Source organism: Protopterus annectens, chromosome 9.part0 (assembly GCF_019279795.1).
Source record: "Protopterus annectens isolate FY-2018-M chromosome 9.part0, PAN1.0, whole genome shotgun sequence".
NCBI lineage: Eukaryota > Metazoa > Chordata > Ceratodontiformes > Protopteridae > Protopterus > Protopterus annectens.
Genome location: NC_056743.1, coordinates 1,411,095,199 through 1,411,113,836, shown reverse-complemented (window position 1 = coordinate 1,411,113,836; position 18,638 = coordinate 1,411,095,199). Strand labels below are relative to the sequence as shown.

Below are 18,638 nucleotides of genomic sequence, written 5' to 3'. Positions count from 1 at the left end.
CATTCCCGGCTGTCCTTCCTTCAGGGACAGTTGCAATCCAATCAGACAAACATGTCTGTAGTCTGGTACATTAACAAACAGGGGGTATCCAGGTCTTACCCTCTTATGTCAGGAAGCTGTAAGCATTTGGCAATGGGCAATCACTTCCAACCGCTTTCTGATAGCAATGCATGCCCCTGGGAACTCCAGTGTGATTGCATACAAACTGAGCAGATGTATCCTCCTGCCTCACGAGTGGTTTCTCAGTCCCAACATAGTGATGAAGATCTTTTGTCAATGGTGTCAGCCTTGCTGTGAGCTGTTCTCTTCTCCCATAAACCGCAGATGCAGCAGCTACTTTGCCCTTATCCCCCCCTTGTGTGGAGTCCCCGAGAGATGCATTTCTTCTTAATTGGCCCCGGGACTCCTGTATGCCCTTCCCCCAATTCCACTGATCCCCCAATTTCTGAGGAATGCCCGAAGGTTGAGAAGCAAAGTGATTCTCATTGTACCATATTGGCCCCGTCACGTCTGGTTTCCCTTTCTTTGGCCTCATGTGGTTCACCGCCAGTGGACTCTGGACCCAGCTCTGGACCTACTGTCTCACTGGGCTTGGTACATCCAAATCTTCAAATTCTCAACCTTACAGATTGGTTTCTCCAATTCCAGTAATTGCCAGGCAGAATAACTTGACCTCTCCAGTGCAAAATATACTTCTGGCCTCTCATAAACCATTCACCAAGAAGCGTTATCTTGGCAAATGGAAAAGATATTCAGTTTGGGCTACTGGAAATCACATAGATCCTTTCTTGGTGTCATTTGACAAGGTACTGGAATATTTAGCTGCCTTGTTTGAAATGGGGGCTTCTACGTCTACAGTTAAGGTTCATTTGGCTGCCATTTCAAATTTTCATAACTGTTTTGATGACTATTCCTTGATGACTCATAGTCTATATGCAAAATATTTCTTAAAGGCGCTCTACATTTAAACCCCCCTTTCAAGAACCCTGTAGCGCCATGGGATTTTATCTTAGTCTTGCAATATCTAGTTTCACAGCCCTTTGAGCCAGCAGCCACTTGTGACCTCAAGTTCTTATCTTGGAAGACTTTCTTCCTAGTAGCTGTCATATCTGCTAGGAGAATTTTGGAGTTACAGGCTTTGTGTGTGAAATATTCATACATCATTTTTCCCAAAGAAAGAGTATCACTCAGAACCGATTCCACATTCCTTCCCGAAGTGGTATCAGAGACTAATATCAACCAGTCCACTGATTTACTGGTTTTCTTCCCAAAATTTACTAACAAAGGGGAGTACTGTCTGCACTTGTTAGATGTCCACAGACAATTAAGATTTTACTTGGACAGGCCAAAATCTTCCAGAAAATCAGATCAACTATTTATATCATTTTCAGGACACAAGATTGGGCAAACCTATATCAAAGGTCACATTGTCAAAATGGCTAAGAGACTGTATTACCTTTATATACGACCAAAATAAAATCAAGTTATCAGCTAGTGTTAGAGCTCATTCTGCAAGATCTGTTTCCATTTCAGCTGTCTTCCATTCCAGAGCCTGTATGGAAGACATATGTGCAGCTGCAGTTTGGGCTACTCCACATACCTTTATCACTCATTACAAGTTAGACACGGTCACCAGGGGAAGAGCATCCTTTGGCTCTATGGTGCTCAGCAATATCCTTCCTTAAGGCGTCCCAAGATCTAAAGTAGCTAGGCACTCTGTCCCATCAGAAAAGAATGAATGAAGATTGACAACATCAGATAAAGAAGTTATGTTCTTACCATAACGTTTCATTTGTGTTGTCAGTCTTAATTCATTCTTGACATCTCACCCTCCTAGCTCCTCCAAAAGACTCCTAGGGGTTTGGACCTAATCCTGGGATGTTAAAGGGCTATACCTTAGACAAGGCTTCTGTATTTTCTTAAGTACTAAGCAAACTCGATCTGAGGTAATGGGGAGAGGGGCATTGTGGGTAGAGCCTTAGCTCGAGAGTTTTTGGCTGGCTCGAGCTATGTATAACGGCTGAGTCTGTTCCGAGAGGTCGTCAGGAATGAATGAAGATCGACAACACAGATGGAACGTTATGGTAAGAACATAACTTCATTTTTCCTTTCATCCCAGGCCTTTGGGTTTGGCTGTCTCTAAGCAAACCGTCTTCTGGATTTCTAAGGCCATTTCTTTTTGTTATTTTTTTTTCATGGAAAATGTCTTTCCTCATTGGTAAAGGTACATTCTACTAGGGTAGTTGCCTCCTCTGGTGCTTTTTCAAGGGTCAGAATACCAGTTCTGTCCTTGAGGCTGCTACTTGGTCCTCTGTTTATACTTTCACTAAGCATTGCAAGTTGGATGTTATTTCCAGGATCAGGGCAGGCTTTTGCCATGGCTAAACTGCATGGATTTGTAGAGGGCTGTTCTGTGCCTTCCTCCTCCCAAGTTTCCTCTTGAGCTCTTGTACTCTCCCTTGGGTAAAGAATACTGCAACAGTGATATGGAAGGATATAGTATAGTTGTGTAAAATCTTATCATAACAATAGATGTCCTTATCTTCACTGTTGCAATATTCATTCTCTCCCTCCTTTACCCCTCTGTTGTGCCTCTTGCCCTGTACTTTTCTTGCCTTATAGCCAAGGGACTCATTTTCTTTCTTTTTCACCTTCTGGATGCACATGTTATCGTTTTCCGTACAGCCTTCTGTTCATCCTGGGGCTTTTTCAGTTCTGTGTGTGCATCCGATTGTCACCTTTATGCCCTACACCTTGTGTGGGTAGTATACATGTGACGTGTGACACCTGTAAGAACTAAAGTCTTTGGTATACTGGCCAGACATTGAGATGTCCTTGGCAGGAGATCCCTTAGGTAAAGAATACTGCAGTAGTGAAGATAAGGACATCTACTGTTATGGTAAGATTTTACACAGCTGTACTTTTCTAGTTTGTATGTGTATTCATCAGTCCCTTATCCCCAAATGAAAAAAGCTTTTAGAGTTAAGAAGGATCGTCATTCTCCCAGTCTTATCTCTTAACTGCAGGTTTAGTTTACTTCCATTCAAATAATCTCGTATTAGTGTCTTAGGTCTTATTCATATTGTTCTTCATTGCTTGCCTCCATCTGCTGATTATCTCTCTTCTCCTGCCTTTTCTGATTTGACTCAGGCATGTTCATTGCATGTTTTTCCACTTAATTTTGCTGCTCCATCACTTTCTGGCAGAACAGTGGGATTGGTTTAACAGGCTGTCTTTGCTCTGGATTTTTCCTTTTCTGGGGTTGACTTGCTCTTGATGTCTGCATTTCTTCACCATTGTTTTGCTGTACCTAGGCAGACTTGTGGGCAAAAAGCTCCTCTGCTGCCATCTCTGGGTCTGGAAATGACTTGATATCATGTGGGGAAGTAAATTTTCAATACTGCTGGGCATAGCATAAGTCCCAACTGTCAGCATGTTCTGAGATATGCAGTAAATTTGCTTCTTTTCAGTCTGATACCAAGGGAAAAATCCTGGTCCACAAGTATTCTTTGATTTTCTGTTGTCAGGATCTTAAGTGTCTTGTGGTAAAAAGCATAACTATTCCATTAGTGCATAGGTTTGTATCTTAGCTACCATTGGATGTGCTCTTCCAGGTGGGAAGAGTACCCTGGACACACTGTCAAGATTGCTTCCATGGGAAGACGCATCCACTTATTTAACTAATCTATTAGAAAGTCTCTGCAATTAGTGCCTTAAACACCTTCTGGGATATTAATACGTCTAAGATTCTCCCTTAATTCTCGATCTTCAGTTTCTCAAAGCTTTTCCTCTTATTCCTCTTCGGATGTTTCATGTGCCGTGAGCCTGGTTGTTACTTCACTTTTCTTGATTTTTAATACTTCACTGTCACCAGATTGGGAAGATAGGGTTGATTCTATTTCTTCAATTTTTTTTGTTATTCTGTTTCATGTAGTCTGTCAGGGTATCTGCTATCCTATTGACCTCTACATACAACTTGCCGAGCTTCTCAGTTATATTAGTCATCTCTGTTTCTGCTGCCATGCAGTCGCACTGTATGACAGATGAGTTTTGCTGCTGGCAATGTCAAAATTGCTTTTTCCTGGATTTGGATGGGCTTTTTAACCTCCTGAAGATTCTTTTCTCACTTAGACATTAGTTACTTTGCATTGTGATTGAAAGGCACTGTCTAGAAGTTGTTTTTGACATGCTTATTTTCCATGTTGGTGGAAGAGCATCTCAAGTGCTGTCTAGTCACTCTGCGCCATAACAGAAGTCTCTGAATGGGAATTCTTGGGCAGGAGCAAATAAGCTGTCGGACTCTTGGCCCCCCCAAGGATGCCTAGTTCCTGCTGCCATGGAACAAATATGGTGATTGGGTACAGGTAGAGAAACCACTGAGCTTGATTCTGTGGGGGGAACCTCTGCGCCCAGTTTTATTCTAGGCTTAACATCCCTTTACAGTGCATCGCTAACTTTATAAACTGCTTGAGGGGGTGCACATATTTCTTAAAATTGTAAAGAGTTAAGTCCACTGTACGTGACCAAGTGATTTTTCTGATCCATATCAGCCACCAGTAACAGCTTAGCTGATCTAGATGGTTGCACCCATTATTACCAAATTATTTTTAATCAGATTCTCAAATGTCGCTGTTCCTGAGACAAAACCCAGTCTGATCATGGTACAGAAAATATATCATAATGCGTAAGATTTTTTCTAACCTTGTGTTAGATTAAATTATCCACACCATCAAAATCCAGGAGAGTAAGGCCATTTTCCTTCTTTTGTATTCTAGAAAACAGCTATTTCATTCTTTGTATCCCCAGGATTATGGACATGAGGTAGTGTGATCAGTTTTTTATGTCCTTTTTTTCATTACAGATTGAGAGTTCCTGTTGAGAAGGTAACTAGTTCTAGTTGAATCATTTCTTGCTTTTAAATAGTTGTGATTTAGTGGTCAAACCTGTTCAAGGTAAGTTTAACCAGGAGACCAGTTTTCTGAAGAGTTTCTAGCTTCGATACATACTGAGTAGTGACCTAGTCGTTGGTGTATATGTTTAGCAAGCTGTATCAGCAGTATTGCATTTCTATAGTAGGATCTAGTTTTCCTACAGTGATCATTCAAAGAATGTTAGCATAGCTTTCCATTATGATTGATTGAGGTACAGCTGTGCGAGGAACCAGCTCACCTTATGCCAGGAGCTGGAAATCAATCAGATGAAAAAAATAACTGAAGTGCTTTTTTCAAGGAGTCAGGCCCAACTCCACAGTCACACAAACACAAAGAAGGGAGAAATCTCTCTAGATAGAAGAATCATTACCAGTGCTCACTTAGAAACCACACCAGCAGTGATTTCCTATAGAAAACTGTCCATGGGAAGTTTAGCTTTGCCATTTTGTGCTCAGCAAGTTGTTTCCTCATGGAGTTTGTTGTCATTGAACAGAAGAACAACATTAATAGAGTTGCATCCCAGTCTTTGGAGATAAAGACTGATACTCTGCTAGTTACTTATAACTACAGAAATGGCACATATTGATGTTGCCACAATAACAGCAGATAATGTAATCAATGTATGCCTGTTTTCTAGGAGCTTTTCTCTTCCGTTTGTGTTTAGTCTGTGTTGTCCTGACAGAAATATGTCCATGAGATGTTTGGGGTAGTATGAAGTTTAGTTTGTTGAGCAAATTAAAATCAAGCTACAAAAAGTAGTTGTGTAGCTGTAAACAGCTGTACCAGGTTTTTGTTGTAAAGTCCACAGGTAAGACTTGATACAGTTAGTGTACACAGTACATTGTTATTTCTGAAGGTATCCCTCTTCGGGTCTACATCTCTTTGTCGAAAAAACATTTCTTCGAAAAAGAGAAGTAGACCCACACTTATGCGGAAATACACTTAACCGAAAGTGCACTTCCGTGAAGAACGGTTCAACGAATTGGTATATTTAGGTAGGGGGGTGTGGAGGGTGCAGGGGGGGCTTGCCCCTCTGCAAAAATATTGTTTTGGTGTTTCTTAATGATTCGTTGAACCTTTCTTCGCGAAAGTGCACCTTCGCGTAAGTGGGAGACTGCTGTTCTTTTTCGAAGAAGTGTTTCTTCGATGAAGTACAGTAGACCCCCTCTTCATATGGTACTGATTGCTGAGATTAATGTCAGGCTAACCTATGAAGGAGTAGTGCTGGGGGAGGGGGTCATATGTTATTTCTGCCCATTTTTTCGTGGGGTTTCGCTCTAAGAACTCAATAGCTTCTTCATGAGGCTGAGTTGTGGCAGACTGCCAGGAATAAAGTTGCAGCTCATTCAATCTGCAGGCTTCTCTTTACTCAGCATGCAAGTCTGTGCAATATATTAAGGAGTTTATGAATCAAACCCTTTGGCATTCTGATATATATATTGTGCAGTTAATATTGTAGTAGATGTGAATTGTCTTGTAGCAGTCCATTCTTATTTTGTCTTTTCCTCATTATACTTCACACTGGTGTGTACCTGTTTTGACAAAGACTACTGAGAACGCAGGCAGAGGTTGGTGATAGACTTTCACATTTTGAGAGCATTTTTCAACCCATCTTTTATGCATGCTTTCAGTTATGTTGCTGTGGTAAGTTCAACACGCTAAAGATGTTTGCTGGATTGCCCCACCTTTTTCTGCACATTTTGTTAACTGCATTTTTCAATCTTGAACATTGAATAAGCTATTAAAATGTTTGTGGTCACACTGAAGATAGAAATGCAGGAGGAATGAGATAAAATGGACTGTTTTTAGAAAAATGATTGTAAAATATGAACAGAATAAGCAAAATGTAAACCTGTGTGAGATAGCTGCTGTTAGTATCCCAATATTTACACCTGAAGCAGGTTAGTTCTCTGAAATCGCACATTAAGTATCTGAGGTCTGAAGTAGACATGGAGGAGAATGAGAATGCTTTGTGTTGCTGTGGAGGCACTTTAGTGATTGACACTGGCATCTAGTCATTTTCCCTTTTTTGTTTTATTTTTAACTTCATTCGTTAACTGGTAAACACATTGGACACTAGTGTCCAATTTCAGGGCTAACCTGGGAACACTATGTGGTTAATTGACTTATTCAGAATCTCACAGTAGTCAAATGGAGGTTGAAAGTATTAAACCATGTTCCTTATACTATAGGAAGTAACTTATTTTAATGCCTCAGAACCTTAATCTTCTTTGCTAACTGCCAGACTGCTAGTTCGGTCATTTTTACCACTTTACTGATGGTGAAGTTAGAGTTGATGGGAAGCAGTGATTCTTGTATGCCAGATAGCTACATTCCAAATTCAGACTGCCTTCCTGCTCAAAGTCTCATAATTTGATTTGCATCTTTGCTACATTTGATAGAGTTGTTCTCTTTCAAGAAGGCAGCAAGTCAGCTGCTCCTCACTAAAGAAAGAGTTCAGTTATGCGTTTGACAGTATCTTACATAAAAGTGGATTTAGTTATCAGATTAAAGAAAAAAACATTACTGAATATCTAATCTTCTGTTCCCAGTTGTATTTGAGTTTCTTTAAAGGCACAGTTTTGTAGCTAATTAATCCACCGGCCACTAGTCTGTAGTGTGATTTGGTCACTTAATAACCCTTGTCTTCGGTCAGATGTGGCTGGAACCTTTAAGAGTAGGAACTGTGACAATGGTTGCCTCTTAATAGTGTTCATTCTGATGAGCAATGTGTTTAAGAGCACTTTCTTGTTGCTTGTTCTATACTTTGCAGGAAATGTTATAAGGCATGAAGGATGCTGTAGTTTTTTTTGCACATGTTGCTTTACTGAGGGATAAGCAGATAATATATTTGTCTGTGTAATTCTTTAGATATTCTTTGTGTTTCACTGTTGCAGTCATTACATTTGGGTTATCTGCTTGCAGGTAGCCCTCAGTCGGCCTGATTAACAAAGTGTTGGGACCTGCATCGGTTGCTGTCCCTTCTTCCATGACGTCAGGTCGTCAGGGGTATAAAACATGCAGCCAATGCCATTACACCAGTCTTTCTTGCTATGCGGTGCCCAAAGCAGAAGCAGTTCGCAAATGTCGGTCAGCCGACTCCTGAAATTTTCGTTTTCGAGTTTCAGAACCAAAGTCTTCAACTAAAGCTAAGTACCCCGTTGGGGAAACTTTTTCTTGCTCCTTACCGATGTCAGTAAAAATTAATAATTGCATTACTTGTGGAAAGCAAATACCTCTTAAAGATTTTAATTCGTACTGTATTCCTTGCCTAGGCCCTGACCATGATGTACCTTGCTGTCGGTTTTGTGCTTTATTTAATCAGCGCACTATCCGTCGTCTGTATATTTTCGCCTCTAAATTTTTTGGTTCTCAGTTTAATTATCCAGAAATGTCGTCGGTTAGCCATCCGACTATCGGGATTCCGAAAAAACACAAAGATAAAGACAGAGGCCACCGAGGTCCAAAACTGCCAACGATGCTTATCCTAAGCCAGTCGCCAGTTCGCCAGTACTCAGTAAGGTGCTTTTGCAGCCCCTGATACCTGCTACTTCTGATTCGCAGGCCTCTACTGATACCCATGCCGCGAGATGCTTCAACTTTGGAACCCGCGGATGTCTCTACCTTGGATGGGTCCAGAGCTGCTGTGCAGGCACCGGCTTCTGAGGGTGTATTCAGGCCTATGGACTTGCATATTAAACTGACGCCTCCTTATTTACTTAGGCCTAAATCTCAATCTATGCCTAAAAAACCGACGCCCAGGCCACATGCTCAGGCCTCTATGCCTAAAAAAAATGATAAGAATGGCTGAAGTCTAATCAGGGGTAGACAACCCCCCCCCCCTTTCTAAGAGGCCTAGGACTGAAGTTGATTATGAATCTTCTGATCAGGATTCTGTTTTTTTCTGATTCTTCTGATGATCTGGATTTGCCCTTATCTACTTATGAAGATTCTGATGCAGAGGACTCCATTCCCTCTGCTTCCCCACCTGAGGATTTTTCTTTTGGGGAAACCTTACATACTCTAAGGGAGCATTTCCACTGGGAAAGCCGGATTTTTCTGATTCAAAAAAGAGGCTTAGGGATTTCCTTATCCTACCTCTGCATAGGCCTTTAGCTATTTCTCCTGTACTAGACATTGTTGATGATGCCTTTTCGGAATCTAGTTCGGCTCCTGATTCCCTGCCTCCTGCTCCCAGAAAACCTGACAGATACTACAGGGTCCCTGAGTCCCACAAGTTCCTTTTTAAAAATCCTGTTGCAGATCCAGAGACTATTTCACAGGGGCACAAGGGCATTAAGGCTTCTACTGCTAAAAATCTTACCCCTTCTGATAGAGACTCCAGGGCGTTGGATCGATGGGATAAGAAGGGTTACACTTCTGCAACCTTGGCCATTAGGGCTTTAAACTGCCAGTTTCATATGTTAATGTTTCAGCAACATGTTATTGGACTGCTTAAACAGAAAATGATGTTGATTCCTGACTGTGTGGAAAATAAAGAATTACAGGATTTAATGCATTCTGCTGAACAAGTTGGAAAACATACTTTGCAATGTGGTTTTGATTCATTAGAGGCCTCTTGCAGGGCTGCTGTTACTAGGTCTGTGCTCAGAAGGTATGCTTGGCTCAAGGAGCCATCTTTGCCTGATCATGTTAAAGCTAAATTGTTGGATGCTCCTTTAAGTCAGGACTGCCTGTTTGGCAACAAGGCTGAGGAAGTTCTTAAAAAGATGGAAGATGAAGCTAAATCTATGCAAACTGTTAAAGATTTTTTTACAAGTTCAGCCTACTAGATTTAGTAGGCACTGGCCCTCTAAGAATTGGTCCTTTCCAGCCCCTTCCAGGTCTTCTCAAGCCAAACCCAGACACAGCAAAAACCCCAGGTTTCAGTCCCAGGGGACACACAGAACTAAGCAGTGGGGGGCCTCCACTTCCAAATCTGGGAATAATAAGACTCCCCCCTATGTTAAACTGTCTCAATGACTTCCTTTTAAAATTTCCAAGCACTTACCAACTGACTGCTCCTTTGGGGGGAAAAGATTGGTCTGCATGCAAACTCATTACCCAGGACAAATGGGTTTTAAATATAGTGTCCCAGGGATGCAGATTTCAGTTCCACACGTTGCCAACACCAAGTGGGTGTCCGGACCTACCCCCAAATCAGTGAGCAGAGGCCCAAAAACAAGTACTTTCTCTCTTAAGCATGGGGGCCATTCAACTGGTACCAGAAGAGGAGAAGGGACAAGGTTTTTACTCAAGACTTTTCCTGGTACCCAGAAAAGACAATTCATGGCGTCCTATCCTGGACCTGTCTAAACACCTGTTTGGAGAGTTCAAAATTCAAGATGCTGACTCTTCACCAGTTACTTCCTATGCTAGGCAAAGATGCCTGGTTGGCAACACTAGATTTAAAAGAAGCATACCTGCACACCCCAATCAGGGAATCTCGCAGAAGATACCTACGCTTCAAAGCAGGCTACACGCACTGTCAATTCTCTGCACTGTCCTTTGTCTTATCTACTGCTCCCAGGGAATTCACAAAGTGCCTAGCCCCAGTTACTGCATTTTGCAGGCAAAGAAATATTCAAATATACCCATACTTGGACGATTGTCTAATTCAGGCAGCAAGCCAGGACATACTTTTGAATCATCTGGCCTTTGTACAAAGGGTTCTAACTTGTCTGGGGTACACCATAAAAAAAAGAAATCACACCTGGTACCCTGTCAACAAATTATATTCCTGGGAGCAAGCTTGAGTATAACTTCCGAGGTGGCTTACCTCACGCCAGAGAAACAAATTCATTTGACAACCTACTTCAAACAAGTGACCACAGAAACCCTGCTATTTGCAAGACAAATACTGCAAGCCTTGGGGTTCATGGCCTCCTGCATTCTTCTAATTCCAGATGCAAAACTGCATATGAGGAAACTACAGTGGTATCTAAAAAGCCTATGGTGTCAGCATTCTCAAGACCTGGAAACAATGATTCCTATCATTCCTTGCCTACGCCTAGAGTTCTTTTGCCTTTCTCTACCACCCAAACCCTAACAACAGATGCATCAGACTATGCATGGGGGGCTTACCTGGCAGGGAAGTGCATTCAGGGCAAATGGAACCCAAGTGAAATGCACCTGCATATCAATCAAAAATAAGTGTTAGCTGTACAGAAAGCTCTGACAGTCTTCAAGGACCACATTCTTCCAGGACAGCTAATGGTAAAGATGGGCAACACCACTGTTATGTGGTACATAAACAAGCAAGGGGGGGTACACATTCTTACCCCCTCTGCAGACTAGCCATGGCATTGTGGAACACAGCCTTGAGCTACCAAGTGCACCTACAAGCTAAATTTCCGCCAGGAAAATTAAATACACTGGCAGACAGACTAAGCAGAAACCTCATGGACCCACACGAGTGGAAACTGGAACCAAGGATTTTCAACATGTTGACAAATAAATGGGGGGGAGCCCAGATATAGACCTGTTTGCCTCTCCCCAGAACTACCAATTGGACAAATTTTGCACAAGGACACCCCACAAACAAGCCTGGAAAGTGGATGCTCTGTCTTTCAGCTGGAAAAAAACTATCAGTCTATAACCCCCCCCCCCCCCCGCCTCTGCTCTCCAAAGTACTACTAAAAATCAAACAGGACAAACCAAGGATGATTTTGATTGCTCCAGACTGGCCGCGCCAGCACTGGTACCCCCTCCTGCGCAGTGTGTCACGGTTATCTCCATGGCACCTGCCTCAGACTCCTTCCCTGCTGTCTCAGCTTGTCTCAGCAGGAGAACCAGATTCTGCACCTTCAGCTTCTAACACTGAACCTTGCGGCCTGGCTAATTACTTAATCTCTCTTTTACCATCCCTCAGCAAACCTGTGATGGATATCATTTTAGAGGCAAGGAGGCCTAGTACTAGAAAATCTTATGCTGAAAAATGGAAAAGATTCTGTGCCTGGAACCATTCTCAAGGGATGAGCACAGCAGCGCCCAATTTACCTCAGATTTTACAGTACTCAACTGAGATGCTTCACAAGGGCCTGTCTTTTTCCTCCATTAAAATCCACGCCTCAGCCATTTAAGCTCATTATAATACAGAACCACCCCTCTTCTCTCATGCATTGCTCAAGCAGTTCCTCGGAGGGGCAAAAATTTTGAGACCACCCAGGAGAGCTCCAACTCCAGCCTGGGACCTTAACTTTGGCTTGGAGAAACTCACTCTACCCCCTTTCGAGCCAGCTGCTACTGCAGACTTAATTTTTTTTTCTTGGAAAACAGCTTTCCTTTTAGCAATCACTTCAGATAGAAGGTTATCTGAATTACAGGCCCTTATGGCAGTGGAGCCTTTCATCATCTTTCATGCGGACAGGGTGTCCCTCAGAACCAATCCATCCTTCATGCCCAAGGTGGTATCCAGTGTGGCTCTTAATCAGTCCATTCATTTGCCAACCTTCTTTCCCAGTCCACAGAATAAAGGGGAACAGATACTGCATTCCGTAGATGTGCACAGACAGCTTAGATTCTACTTGCACAGGACTAAACCTCAAAGGAAATCTGAACAACTTCTGGTGACATTTGCTGCAGGGACAGAGGGGAAGGCTATTTCAAAGCAAACCATTTCTAAATATATAAGCCATTGCATTCATTTATGCTATAAGCACCATGGAAAACCTATCCCCCAGGGGATCAGACCTCACTCCACCAGGGCTGCGTCTACCTCTGCAGCCTTTCTCAGAGGTGCCCCTATGAGGGACATCCTAGAAGCTGCTACCTGGAGTTCTGTACATACTTTCACCAAGCATTGTCATTTGCCAATTTTCTCTAAATCCAGAGCTGGCTTTGCCACTACAGTCTTGCAGGGCCTTATAGCTGGCCCTAATGCTATCTAAATTCCTCCTCCCAACCATAGCTTTGGGAATCTACCCAAATGTAATGACTGCAACAGTAAAACACGAAGAACATTGTACAGTTGTGTACATAAATGTAGATGCTCGAGTGTATTCACTATTGCAGTCCTGGTTACCCTCCCTCCAGCCCCCTAACTTCTTTTGGCTATACTTTTACTTTCCTTTACTATGCTTAAAAGCCTTTTTGGTGTATTTGCTTTTTTGTTGGAGGTATATCTTTGTGCTTTTATATTTAATTGCTTCCCGTTAGGGGGGCACCTGACATCTGGGGCAAGAAAAACCTGATGTAATGGCATCGGCTGCATGTTTTATACCCCTGACGTCATGGAAGAAGGGACAGCAACCGACGCAGGACCCAAGACTTTGTTAATCAGGCCGACTGAGGGCTACCTGCAAGCAGATAACCCAAATGTAATGACTGCAACAGTGAATACACCCGAACATCTACATTTATGTTAAGTGTACACAATTGTACTTTCTTTGTCATAGAATGCATTGTGTTTCACTGCAGGTTTCTGTAATGGAGTATGTCACTGCTGTCGTCTGCCTCGGATTTCCTCTTATTACAACAGAAGGCCAAAGAGGGGTATGTATCTGTGTAATGAAATGGTTTACAAATGAATACTGTGTGCGTGTGTGTGTTTGTGTGTTTAAGTGTACATTGAGTAAGAAAGTTAAGATACAATGTGAAGTTGTTCAAATCTCGCCGTTCATTCTTTACTGATGGGTTCGGAGCCGATCCCTCGGCTCTGATACGGCCAATTGCAAAGCTCGAGGTCTTCAAATAGCCCGAGGCCAAGTCCCTATCCCATGATGCACCTGTGAATTACCTCAGATTTAGTTTGCCGCTGCAACAGATCTGAGGTTCTGAATTAGCTCGGGCCAGATAAGAACATTTTTTTCATTAAAAATTCTATAATAGTTTTTGATAGAATAGTTTTTGTCTATAAAGCTCTTATAGCTTTTAGTGTGCTATTCCCTTCCATTTTATTATTTTTCAGATATTTCTAGTTGGCCTCTTTTCGGCCTAGGTAGTTGTAGTTCTTTTAGGTGTGGTCTGTCAAGCCTTCAAGTTTTTTACTCAAGGCTTAGTTCAGTAAACCTGTGTTTATATAGATAAGCTTATTGCCTTTCCTTCTCTCAGCTTGCTGTGCTATTTGTGACCTTTTGTCCCATTTCTTAGATAGTGGTACTGTCTAGCCTTTTTGTATTTATAAGGCTTAATCTTTGATGTTAAGTTGTCAATCTCGCCTTCATTCTTGCTGGATGGGTTCGGAGCCGATCCTCGGCTCCAACTCGGCACTTGCTTTAGCTCGAGAACTCCTTTTACCAACTCGAGGCAACCCTATATCCCATGATGCAAGGCGGAACTACCTCAGATCTCGTTTGCCGCTTAGCGAAAGAGGTCTCCTTTGCCAGCTGAGGTGAATTTTTTCTTAGTAAAATAAGAAAAGTGTAGTTAGGAGTTTATTTCCCTTTTTGAGTGTCAGTTTAGTCTGTAATCTAGTTACAGCCCACCCTTTCCCTCTTTTTCAGCCCTTTTTGTAAACTTTTATAAGTTTTAAGTTACAGTAGTTTAGTCAGGCCTAGTTCCCCCTTGGTTATCCCTTCCTGTGTGTTTGTGTAGGGATTAAGTTGTGAGTTTGTGGGGACTGTTTGTGGTATCCTTGTTAGGATGTCTAGAGAAGGCAAGGTCTCAGGCTTCAAGAAGTGTGACCAGTGCTGTCAGAAAATGTCCCTGACAGACGGTCACACTTCTTGTGTGTATTGCCTGGGGCCTTTGCACCTGCAGGACTCCTGTGCGTTGTGTCATGCTTTTAGCCAGAGAGTCATGCAGGAAAGGAGGAACAAACTTATCCTCCGAGGTTTACTTAAACCTGAAGGTTCTCCTCCGAAGTCAGGAAAACCTCATAAGCCACCGAAGGCTCAGGCTACAGTGTCCAAGCCTCCTCCGGTGGCTTCGGCTCCGTCGGAGCCGACATCGCCCGGCTGGAGTCGATACTGTTTCTTCAAAGTAGTGGGTTCGGTGCCAGCCGGCTCTGATACCCTGGCTACGGTGGCCTTGTCGGCTCGGCTGGAGCCGACACTTTATCAGCATCGGGCCGAGATATCCTCGGCTCCATCTGGAGTTCAAGGGACTTCGGCTCCGATGGTTTCGACCCATAAGAGATCCCGGTCCCCTTCTATTATGAGTATTCACTCGGCTCCGGGGTCTCCTCTTTTATCGGAGCGGAGCCATCGGAGCCGGTCTTCGAGATCTTCCAGGCTGTCTGACCACGACTTGGAAAGGGTGGTAAGCAGGCTGTTGAAGTCTCAGGCACTGGCCCAAATGCTCCATAGCCCGTCTCAGCAGACTGCGGCTATAACCCCTATCATTGAGCTTCCTCCTCCGACTCCACACCAGAGTTCGGAGCCGGAGCTTCTTGGGACAGCGACTGCTTCGATGCCGGAGCCGATACATCCTTCGACTCCGTCATCCTCGGCTCCGATCTCTTCCTTGAGACCTTCCTTGGAAGGATCCGGTCGTCGGGTTTCCACTGTCGGCTCCGAGGGGGCTAGTGGCATCGGACCCTTGTCCGACCCCGCTCTCCCTCTCGAGGCTTCGGCTCTGGTAAGCTCGGCACCGACATCGGCCTCGGAGCCTTCTCTCTCTTTGGAGCCGACCATTCCTGTCTCTTCGGAGCGGGTGTGTTCTGGTCTCCCGGGGAGAGGAGCCTTTGAGGTGATGAGGAGTGTCCTGGCCTCAGAGCCAGGTCAGCGGTCCGTCCCTCTAGCTCCTCCCTCATCAGTGCCTGCAGATGCCTCTTCCCAGCCTCTCGCTCTCAGGCCCAGGGATCCATCGCCCCAGGTTTCCCCACTGGGAATTTCCTCCTCTTCCGAGGTGTCTCCTGATCCTGCAGGGGAACCCCTCGGAAGAGGACGTAAGAGGAAACACACAGACTCCCCCGAGTCTACTACATCTGATACCGACTTAGATGAGTCGGAGGGTTCCCCCCGGTCCCCCTCTGAGGATGTCTCCTTTTCAGACATCCTTGAGCTCCTCAAACAGAGGGGTAATTGGCCTCCATTGACCCCTCTGAGGATGAGTCGGTATACCTGGAGGCTTTGGATCCCGACCCTCCACCTCCTGGGTGTCTCCGCCTTCGACCCACTCATGCAGGTAGTGGCTCGAAGGCGTGGCGCTCCAGATTCTGTGGAACCTGTCCCCAGGAGACCATCCAAGTTCATCACGGCCCCTTCGGATAAGCAGTTCCTTTCCAAAGGTGTCTCTGTGGATGCTATGGTGGTGGCGGCCACTAAGAAGGAACTGGCGGATCCTTCAGTACCTGTCCATCCTCCTAATAAGGATTCTAGGACCATGGACAGGTATGGAAAGCGGATGTTTTCTTCAGCGACCTTTGCTATGCGTTCGCTGAATTACCTTTGTCACTTCACCAGGCTTCAACGAGATATTCTCAAGGAACTGGGAGAAGTAGTCCAGGATCCTTCTGCTGCTGGGGCTCAGGAAAAGATTGCCTCACAGCTGGCTATCCTGAATTCCATATCTAACTCCTCCATGCGGCTCATATCTTATGCGGCCGATGGAGCGAGCAGGGCCGCAGGCACAGGTGTTGCTCTTAGACGCCAAGCCTGGATGCGGCTGTGTAATTTTATGGACCCCTTTAAGGCGTCCTTCACCAACACCCCTTTGATGGTTCGGCTTTGTTCGGACCTCAGGTGAAGGATACTTTGACCAGATGTGAGCAGGACGGTAAAACTCTTTCTGCCGTTGGAGTCCAGTTTTCCACTCCTTCTAAACCTTATCCCAAGGGTCAGAAGGGGAAGATGTGGTTCGAAAAGCCCAAGGAGCTACACGGACACACGTGGTCAGTTTACCCCTAGAGGCAGAGGGGTAACAATAATAGACGCGCCCTAGAGGCAGGGGTCCTCAGAACCAGGGCAACAGGGAATCTCTTCCTGAGAAGCCCTTTCAGCATCCCTGAGGTGTTGCCCGACTGTCCACCCTTGGAGGCAGTCGGGGGAAGAATTTCACTGTACCCAGTAGCCTGGCAATCCCTATCCCAAGAGAAGTGGGTACAGTCGATCATATCCGAGGGTTACAAAATCCCCTTCGAAAGGTTTCCCGTACCTCTACAATCCCGTCCAGACATCTCACCCGGTCAAAGGGATTTGGCAAGACAGGAGGTTTCAAAACTCCTGGAAAAAAGAGCCATCCAGACAGTACTGGCAGACCAAGTAGGATCCGGCTTCTACTCAAGATTCTTTTTGGTCCCCAAAAGGACGGGAGATTGGAGACCGATACTAGACCTAAGCAGACTAAACAAGTCTGTCAAGAAGGCAAGATTCCGGATGGTCACGCTGCAATCCATTCTGCCCTTTCTGGGCAAGGACAACTGGATGTGCTCTATAGACCTCCAGGATGCGTACTATCACATAAAGATTCACAGACGCTCCAGAAGGTTTCTCCGCTTTCGGCTGGGAGCCAGTCATTACCAATTCAGAGCACTGCCCTTTGGCCTCACTTCAGCCCCCAGAGTGTTCACCAAATGCATGGCAGTGGTCACAGCTCACCTGAGACGTCGAGGATTCCAGGTGTTTCCTTATTTGGACGACTGGCTCCTCTCCGCCACCACCAAGCATCAGCTTCTTCGGTCCAGAGACTACACCCTACAGCTTTGCAAGAAACTGGGAATTTCGGTAAATTTCGAAAAATCCTCTCTGCTGCCTTGCCAATCTATCACCTTTATAGGCAGAGTTAAATACCGTCAAAATGTTAGCCAGGCTAACAGATCAAAGGATTCTGGACATCCAGAAATTTGTTCAGCTTCTGTTACTAAGCAACAAGATCAAAGCCAGGTTTGTCTTGAAAGTTCTAGGCCTAATGGCTGCGGCCATTGTTCTTCTTCCACTGGCTCGCTTCCACATGCGTCTCCTGCAGTGGATGTTATTCACGCAGTGGTCGTACCACGATCTGCCTATGAGACACGAAATCTTGGTAACACAGTTGTGCAGGGCTCATCTACGATGGTGGATATCTTCCCCTCTTCTTCATCAGGGCCGACCCTTTGTTCCCCCTCCTCCAGTTGCCACAGTCACCGCGGATGCCTCCCTGATCGGGTGGGGGGGGGCATTATCAGGGCAGGATGGTCCATGGGACGTGGCAACCCATAGAATACCATCTGCACATAAATGTCCTGGAGATGAGAGCAGTGCTTTTAACGTTGCAAGCCCTCGACGACTTTCTTCCCACGGGGACTATTGCAGTACAGACGGACAACATGTCCGTGGTCTGGTACATCAACAAACAGGGCGGAACCAGGTCCTATCCCTTATGTCGAGAAGCTCTCAGACTTTGGCAATGGGCGATCTCTTCTCAGCGGTTTCTGATAGCAACGCACATCCCCGGCAGGTCCAACCTGTTGGCGGACAGGCTAAGCAGATCTATTCTGATGCCTCACGAGTGGTCTCTCAATCAATCTGTAGTAGATCAGATTTTTCTGAAGTGGGGCACCCCTTGTTTCGATCTTTTCGATACCCCTCAAAACAGCAAGTGCCCAGATTACTTCACACTATTTCCCCTTCCAGGCCAACCCTTGAGAGACTCTCTAACCCAGGATTGGCCTCGGGGACTTCTTTATGCTTTTCCTCCCTTTCCATTGATTCCACAAGTCATTCAGAAAGCCACCGTTTTGAGAGCCAAATTGATCCTCATTGCTCCATATTGGCCTCGACAAATTTGGTTTCTGTCTCTACATCATCATCTTCTGGTGCAGCCCTGGCATCTGGACCCAGTTCCGGA

At 44.7% G+C, this 18,638-nt stretch overlaps 1 protein-coding gene across 4 annotated transcripts in view; it reads left to right on the top strand.

Moving 5' to 3' along the window:
- KANSL3 (KAT8 regulatory NSL complex subunit 3) overlaps window positions 1-18,638 on the top strand; it is a 2,067,031-nt gene that overhangs the window by 860,449 nt on the left and 1,187,944 nt on the right. For all 4 annotated transcript variants that reach the window (XM_044084373.1, XM_044084371.1, XM_044084372.1 and 1 more), the window contains exon 10: window positions 13,350-13,424. In XM_044084373.1, coding sequence (XP_043940308.1) covers window positions 13,350-13,424 — 75 coding nt within the window. The remainder of the gene's footprint in view (window positions 1-13,349; window positions 13,425-18,638) is intronic.